The sequence below is a fragment of the Quercus lobata genome, chromosome 2, assembly GCF_001633185.2.
Source record: "Quercus lobata isolate SW786 chromosome 2, ValleyOak3.0 Primary Assembly, whole genome shotgun sequence".
In the NCBI taxonomy this organism is placed as follows: Eukaryota; Viridiplantae; Streptophyta; class Magnoliopsida; order Fagales; family Fagaceae; genus Quercus; species Quercus lobata.
In genome coordinates this window covers 101,132,140-101,141,163 of record NC_044905.1, presented here as the reverse complement: position 1 = coordinate 101,141,163, position 9,024 = coordinate 101,132,140, and the positions used below count along the sequence as shown (strand labels likewise).

Genomic DNA, 9,024 nt, shown 5'->3' with positions numbered 1-9,024 from the left:
CGAATTTTGTTGCTCCACATATACTATACCAGTTGGCAGTAAACCTCAATACAACCTTCAATATAGGTCTTCATTTTAGGAGTATGATAATGGATATTTGTAAATTGTATATTTGTAAATTGTGACAAGCAGCTCAGCTTTGGCTATTTTTTTTTTTATATTATACGTACTCGATTCCCACATGTCGTGATATATGATATAAATTTTTTTTTTTTTTTTTTTCTATTGTAGCAAAAAAAATTAGTACTCGTTTACCACCCCACATGTCATGATATATAAAATGTTTTTTTTGTCTCTTGTAACAAAAAATATTAGTACTCGTTTCCCACCCCACATGTCATGATATATAAAATCATTATCAAATGTTCCTTGTTTGTTGTATTACTCCAACTTTGTAGAAAAGATTACTAGTTAGTCAACCCTTAATTAGATAAATCGACCGCAATTATGCAACCAAAGCATTGACTTAATTATTTGTAATATGAAATCGATTTCTTGTTTGTCACTTGCACGTTATATGATATGAAATCACTTTTAAAATGCCAATGATTCTTGGATGACATTATTAGATGCTTACAAACTTTTGTATAATACTTCTATCAAAACGAGTACTTAAGATTCCCAAAAACCTATCTAGAGTTCACAGCTATGTAAGAAAGGAGAACTTTGGATAAAAATCCTGAGGCTTACAATAAGAGCTTCTTCAATGTCCATGATGTTCCAGTTGCCATCTTTTACTTCACTTCTTTCTTGTTTCTTCTTCCTTTTGGTGGTGGCATATTGGAAGAGATATAATAAAGCCCGAGGTGCCATCCTAAAGTCACCACCAGGGCCGTGGAAGCTTCCTCTTATAGGGAATTTGCATCAGTTGATTAGCTCAGGATCACTGCCTCATTCTTCCTTGAGAGATTTAGCAAAGAAACATGGACCTGTTATGCAGCTACAGTTGGGTCAGGTTTCGGCCTTGATCATTTCATCACCAGAAGCAGCTAGAGAGGTATTGAAAACGCATGAACTTTGTTTTGCGCAGAGACCTGACTTTTTTGTGAGTGAATTTGTCTCATATGATTATTCAGGCATTCTTGTCTCTAAATATGGCGATTACTGGAGACAAATGAGAAAAATTTGTGTTTCAGAACTCCTAAATGCTCAGCGAGTCCAGTCATTTAGATCAATAAGAGAAGAAGAGGTATGGAATCTTATTGAAACTATTTCTTCGTCCAACGGGCTTCCCGTAAATCTCAGCAAGAATTTATTCTCCATGACAAATACTGTAATTTCAAGGGCAGCATTTGGGGAAAAGTGCAAAGGTCAAGATGAGTTCATATCTCTGATGAAGAAGTTATTGGAGCTTGCTTCAGGCTTTAATGTGCCGGATTTGTACCCTTCACTTAAGTTTATTGCTTCAATCAATGGTATGAAGACTACCTTGAAGAGATTACATCAAAAGATTGACAACATTCTTCAGGATATAATTGATGATCATGAGATAAATATGATAAACACTAGCACTATTACCGATGCCCCTTCATGCAAAAAAGATCTTGTTGATGTGCTCCTAAAACTTCAGAAGTCAAGCGACCTCAACTTTGAGTTAACAGCCAAACACATCAAAGCTATCCTATTGGTATGACTTTACAGACATTTTCAATATATATTAAGAGCATCAATTTTTTTTATGATTTTTTTAAATTGTTTATCTTTCTTCACATACAACAATCTTCATTCACTCTCTTTTTTTATCATCCAAAAATTTAAAAAAAAAAATAATATCTGTGTAAATTTACACAATTACTGTAGTAACAATGCATTTTTATACAATTTTACATGACCTGATGTAGGTGAATTATGGGCTTGGTTGGCTAAAATGTGATTTTTTTTTACTTTTTTTTTTTTTTTTTCTATTATACAAGCAGTCAAGCTCTGATATGAGTGCTAAGGTTTTTCATTTTTTTTTCAACTACGATTAAGATTTTAAAAAATTGAAGTTAATTCAAATCTTTTTTAGGACATCTACCTTGCTGGGGGTGATAGTGGAGCAACAACCTTAGAATGGACAATGTCGGAGTTGCTAAGAAACCCAAAGGTAATGGAGAAGGCACAAGCTGAAGTGCGCAAGGTCTTAGAAGGAAAGAGGAAAATTGAAGATACAGACATCCAAAAGTTAGATTATGTGAAATCAGTAGTCAAAGAAAGTTTACGATTACATCCTCCTGTAACCTTAGTTGCAAGAGAATGTAGGGAAAGATGTAATAGTAACGGATATGACATCCTTACTAAAACTAAAGTCCTTGTTAATGTGTGGGCATTAGGGAGAGATCCAGATTATTGGGTCAATGCTGATTGCTTTCAACCAGAGAGGTTTCATGGTTCTTCTACTGAATTTAAAGGTAATTACTTTGAATTCCTTCCATTTGGGGCGGGAAGGCGGATGTGTCCAGGCATAACATTTGGTGTTGCAACTGTTGAACTTGCACTTACTCAATTGTTGTACCACTTTGATTGGAAACTACCAAATGAGGTCAAACCAGAAGAACTTGATATGACTGAGAGTTTAGGAGGAACTTGTAGGAGAAAGAATGTTTTGTATTTAATTGCCACTCCTCGTATTCCTTTCCTCATTGAGCCATGCTGTCAATAGGGTGTAACCTTTAAGAGTATCTGAAATAGTACCTAATTTTAAGTGTATGTTCGACATTAATGGAATATGTTAGTTTGGGTGGTACTCATCACCAAAAACTTTTATCTTCATTTCAATGTCAGCATGCGCATGTGTGTTATAGACACGATATTCCACCAATTTTTGAGCAAGTCCCTCAGCTTGTATGATCGTCACTTTCCAATAGATGAACTAATTGGAAGTTTATCTTTTTACCCATCTTTTATCCCCTTCATCATGATGGCAAAATAAATTTTGAACCATCAATATTTTTCTATTGATGATTTCTGTGGTATTTTTAGTGTTCTATACTGAAAGCTTGAAAATGTGTTAAAAACACAAGAGCTTGTTTAGACCTCTAATAAAAATATTACGACTCGGTTGATTTTACTCTAACTTATCTAAGTACGGAAACAAGAGTAAATAGTAAATGAAGCGCAACCAACCGATACTACTCTAGTGCATAAACATGAACAATAAACAATAAAAGTAAAGCACAAGAGTAAAGGAAGAGAGATACAAACACAAGATAATATGGCAATGTGTTATCGAAAAGGAAACCGAAAAACTCGATGAAAAACCTCTTCGCCGCCCTCTAAGCGGTAAATTGATCTACTAGACAATAAGTTGGGATATACGAATAGCAAGAGACCCTCCAAGCCTAATCTACCCAATGCACCTAAGCCCTCCAAACTTCTACTCCAACAAGACTTCTCGAAACCGTGTCTTATCTAACTTTCTAGATCCCGCAATACACCTGATTGCATCCGCCAAGCCTCGCTAGCTTCTTTTGGAAAATCACTAAAGCTTCCCAAGCTCCAAAACACTCTCTACATTCTGAACAGGTGTGGGTTATGTTTGGATACAAATCTCCTTTTAAGGTATGACAATGGGAGAGGGAAAGAGAAGAAGCTAAAATGATTTCTCACTAAGGATGGGTAGCTCTCTCTCTAAAAGATGGGTATGTGTGTTGTAGAAAACCTATCTAGGATTTTTCTTTCTGAATGGCCTCCTTACAATTTGTGGATAATGAGGGTATATATAATATGGGTGAAGAGTAAAAAAGTCATACTTAAAAATCCTCCAGAAAAAATGTTCGCGACTACCTCGTGGGAAAGCCTTACCCGCAAGACACTCACAAAAACGACAGCTTAGCACAACTCTTCAACTTCCAGTCATGTGCTCCTCACATGGCTCTTTCACGAGTTAGCTTCTCGCAAGCTTCTCGCGAAATCCACTTGATCTTCAATTAAGCATGAGTTTTCACCAACTTGATACTAAACCCAATACAATAAAATCCCACAAAACTATAAGGAAAAAAATTTCAGTAATTACAATATTTTTGTTATGAAATAAGCCAATACAAATGTTATGATAAAAATCATAACTTAACATATACATTTTTTTTTCCCCTGAAAAGATACAACTGAACAAAAAGACCCATACTCACATTTCCCCATCTAAGATTACTAATGAAAGGCACAAAAAAGTAAAGAAAAGTCATAGGTGGAGAACTATTGGACCGTAATTGAAGAACTGTAAGAGGGCCATTCAGCCATAGAGCTTGATTATGTAAATATTGAGTGCAACATATGGAGAATGAATGAGAGTGAAAAAGAAAAATGAGACATTTTTTCTTTGTTAAAGTTACACACACAAATATAAACCGGTAAAATTGTCTTGGAGGATTTTTTAGTGCTACAACCACAGAGCGTTGAAGTGTTTAGAGGAAGATCCTACTTCTGGGGGACAAAATTGGCAAATGGCCTTTTCGGACAAAAAAAAAGAAGCATTTTTCCCTATTTTCCAAACTAATTAGGGAAATGACTCTCTTTTGAAACTTGATTTTCTCAAAATCAAGTTATAAAAAAAAAATTTTGGAGCCCTATAATGGCGTTTTAAAGAGCCTATAGTAATGTTTTAAAGAGCATATAGTGACGTTTTAAGGACCTATAACAGTGTTTTGGAACTTGAGCTCCATGAACTCGAGTTATATGCAATTTTTTTTTTCTTTTTTTTACCTATAACTCGAGTTCATGGAGCTCGAGTTTTAAAACGCCATTATAGGTTTTTAAAACATCACTATAGGCTCCTTAAAAACATCACTATAGGGCTTAACGAGGGCATAATGCTGCTTTTTTTGTCCAAAAAGGGCATTTGCCAATTTTGTCCTACTTCTGGGTGTTTGTGGTGAGATTGTATTTATTTCTTGAGATTTATTGTAGTATCTTCTGAAATGTGAACTCAAGTTTGATATTAACTTGATTGTTGTAATCTCTATATCTTATATAGTGGATTCACCAGAGTAGCCCTAGTACCAAAGGGTTTTTCACGTAAAATTTGATATTCTTGTGTGGTTATATATGTTTTTATTATGCTAGTTGAAATTTTTGTGTCCATAACATAGTCACTGCTTGGTAGCCATTTATTTTAGATCACACCTAAAAATTGAAAATATTTAGGTTTTTTCCCCCAACAGATGGACAAATATGAATTAAATAACTTTGAAATGGGAGAGTTTTGTTTGAACTCCAAGTCTTTGAGCTCCTTCATCTATAAGTAGAGGAAGAATCAACACAGAAAGGCACTCAATTTGCATGCAGAAAATACTAGAATGAAGAAACTTAATGAAAACTCAATTTGTCTACACAGACGTACAAGTTGGAATATTTAAACTTACACATCATCGAACAGTAGTAGCAAAAGTGAGTTAACTATAAGATTAACCCTTGTTACAGAAAGAATTAAATTGTATTAATATTTAAGGTATATTAAACCATAATATACCTTAAATATATTAAATGGAATAAGAGGAAAAAATGACATAGTGGTCATTTAAGTAAGTTAATGCAGTACAATAAAAATGTTAGGGGGGGGGCATTAGCTGTAATTTACTTATAACTCCCTTTTCTTTTTTCTTTTTTCTTTTTTCTACAAAGTATATGAGGGTTGGAGAGGATTTCAAATGGGGGTTCCGCCCACTGCATGATAGAGAAATAGAGAGGGAAAAAACAAAACAGACTTGTTGGGTTTTTTTTTTTTTTTTTTTTTCCTGCAACAAATATGAAAGTCATTTTTTGTTTTCTAAAATTAATCTGGTTAGAATTGGGCCTAAGTGGGGAGCTAATGGAGGGATTGTGCAAAGTGGGCCAAGGAGGAGAATTTTACCTTGGTTCATTTTTCTCTCACTTGAAATATCCCACAAAATAACAAAATATATATCATCATAAAAAGAGTAATAATTATCACATATTCGTTATTGCAAGTCATGTTCTATAATAATAATAAATAAGGTCAGGAGAATTATTTAGTATTCTGGCTAAATATGAATGATGAATTCAATTATAAATTTTATTACTCATGAGATTTATCATTCATGTGAGAAGATTTAGTATAATATCATTGTACTCAATCTAAGAATACTAAATAATTACTTATAAGTAAAAAACCATGTAAACTCTCATGTGTTCTCCCTTCTCTTTTGACCCTATTATTATCATAAATTTCATTATGATAGAACAAAAATTGTTCATACAGAGGACGGAATTTCATCTAATATCCCAAATGAGGAAGAAACAACAACAACCAAAAAAAAAAAAAAAAAAAAAAACTACTGGGATAAAAAAAAAAAATTTGGGAGAAAAAGAGATCTTCAAGCAAACAGGAAGAGTGACCCTCGGTCTTGAGTGGAAATTGAATTCTCCGTTTTACACCCCCGTGCATATATAGACACCGTAATTTTGGTTTCCTCTTTGCCTCTGAAAAAATTACAGGGGCATAGTGCGAACAGAAATTATGCTCGTGACTTTATATAATAAAAATTGACTTGATGAAATAATAAATAAAATAAAAAAGGGAAAAGCGCATATAAAGGGTGGTCTCTTTTTGTCATTAAGTGAGAATTTTTGCCAAAAGTAACAAATAAAGGGCAAGTATGAAGATCGTCCCTGATTGGACATGGGAGAGATATTGCCCCCCTACTCCTAAAAAGTTTTTTTTTTTTTTTTTTTTTTTTTTTTTGAGGAATTACTCCTAAAAAGTTATTTTAAGTCTATGTCCCTGAATCCCACCTTAAACTTTGCGGCTTTGACCCCCCTGCAATTACCAGTAAGGAAATGGAAAACAAAGCAGTAATACCCAAGTACCGCTTCAAAGTGAGTTGAACAAATCAGCTCCTCACATGAAAAAAACAAAACAAAAAAAACCAAGAAAACATATGCCAAGTCGGCTGTATTTGGTTCAACAGAATATATCAAAGTGTTTGATTGCGTTTTTGAAAATGTTATAGAAAATATATTTTTATTACTTTCTCACGTTTTTTCATTTACCAATCATATATATAATTTAAAAATAAAAAATAAAAAAACATTAGATAAAATATTAAATAAATCATGATTGGGGACTAGCTGTGGCAGGCAGGCAGCAGCCATCAACCACTGGAGATCGGAGACATTAGTGAGGAGTGTGGTTGGGTGGCAAATAGTGGAGGATGGAGAGTAGAAATTTAGTTGATAAGTTTTGGGTGAGACAGAAAATGGTTTATGGAAAATATTTTTTGCATATACAAGTGTTTAGGTGGGCAAAAAATGTTGATCAACTAGAAATTGTTTTCCGGTTGACCAAAAAATAAAACATAAAACATATCCTACCTTAAACAAACCACTACTAGTGACACCAAAAATCTTCATGTGGATCCCTGTTTAAGAAGAAATTTTTTAATTATCATTCTAATAATAGAGATCAGTTATAGATGTTCATAATTGTTTATTTATATTTTATTATTGATATCAATTATGATTTTTTTTTTTAGATTATCTTTGTAATATTGTCTTTCAAAATTTTTTTTTTCCTCTTTGAATCGAAATCCTGATTCTGTCATATGCAGGGCTTAAAAGCTAGCGGTGTTCCAAGTTTTAGAGAGATGAATCATCACTCACCAGTTTCTTGAGACAAAGACGACACCAATCTTAGTTGGCTTAGTCCAGAATGTACATACTACCATACTACATACAAATGGAGAGGGAAGGGGTCCAAGTGGCCGATTGTGCCCCTAGACCTCACCAAAAATGCTTAATATTTTATATGTTAATGAATTTTGTCCCCCTACCTACCAACGCAACTTAAAATTTAATGTCTCTATTAAATTGTTTATATACCGTTTCTTTTATGTATTTATTCTCTCTCTCTCTCTCTCTCTCTCTCTCTCAGGATTATGTATTTCTTTTAACTTGTATACCATAACTAACTATTAATTATTGATTAAACCTCAACTTAATAATTTTATATACTAAGCAAGATATATGTTACAACTAATTTGTAGTATGGGTTAATATTGATCCACAATAGGAAATTTGGACAAGAACATGTGAATCATCAAGTCCTCACAATACATGGAAATGAACTCTTCTTTATCTACTTTGGTAGTTGTGTTACAAGGATATTTCTCTCGAACGTTCAAACTCTTTTTTGCTCTCTTTTTGTATATTCTACATTGTTCTTCTCTTTCTTCTCTCTTCTCTTTCTTCTTTCTTCTCTTTTATTGAGTCATCTCCTTCTTCTTTGAATTTTGTCTTTACTCACTTGGATAACTTCTGGTTTTATCGGGCTCTTCTTTTTGGTTTTTCATCATGTGCAGAGCCTTCTAGGGTTTCTTCTTACTATTAAGGCATCCACCTAGATAACTTCTAGTCTTATTAAGCTCTTCTTTTCTTGTTATTCATCATGAACAAAGACTTTTGGGGCCTTTTTCGCTATTCAAGCTTGTCCTTTTGCATTAAATGCGTTGGTGCCAAGTAAGTGACATTCCCAATAATGTGGAGGTGGTTGTGAAATTATTCAAGAAATTTCAGAAAACTACCTCGAAGAAGTGCACATTTTCTGGGATTTGCCTCGATAGCTCGGACATGACCTCAGCACTAGTCCTAGAAGGGCATTAGGCTTGACCAATGATCCAGTGACCTATGTTTATTATCAGAATGGGCTAATCAATGCTAGACTTGTTTCCACTATTTGGACCAATGCTTAAAATAGGCCTAATATTTATCATATTTATCATATTATAATATTCACCCCACTACAATTATCAAAACTAATAGACTACTATTCTTTTATAGGTCATACTTCATTTGAAATGGAAAAGAAAATCTTTCTTATTTTACATTGGAAATAAAGGAGGAATATTATCTTATTTTTTTAATAATAATAATAAATAAGGTCAGGAAAATTATTTTCAAATGGGAAACTTTCAAGCAATAACTTTATGCATGTTGCTGCACGTGCACTTAAAGCATCCACATCGGTGGATGCAAACTTTCTATCTATTTTGCACAAAAAAAAAAATCTACTTTTTCTATTTTATACACCTA

The 9,024-nt window shown here is 33.5% G+C and overlaps 1 protein-coding gene across 1 annotated transcript; it reads left to right on the top strand.

Annotated features, from left to right (window-relative positions):
* The first annotated feature begins 706 nt into the window (after positions 1-706).
* On the top strand, positions 707-2,731 carry LOC115974052 (cytochrome P450 71D8-like). Its single transcript, XM_031094276.1, has 2 exons — positions 707-1,627; positions 2,009-2,731. Exons 1-2 carry the CDS (start codon positions 707-709, stop codon positions 2,639-2,641), a joined length of 1,554 nt encoding a protein of 517 aa, XP_030950136.1. The 3' UTR covers positions 2,642-2,731.
* Positions 2,732-9,024: the final 6,293 nt, after the last annotated feature.

Coding starts and splice junctions, on each gene's coding strand:
- LOC115974052 (XM_031094276.1), top strand. CDS start 707: ATGTCCATGATGTTCCAGTTGCCATCTTTTACTTCACTTCTTTCTTGT. Junction 1,628..2,008: donor ACATCAAAGCTATCCTATTG/GTATGACTTTAC, acceptor AATCTTTTTTAG/GACATCTACCTTGCTGGGGG.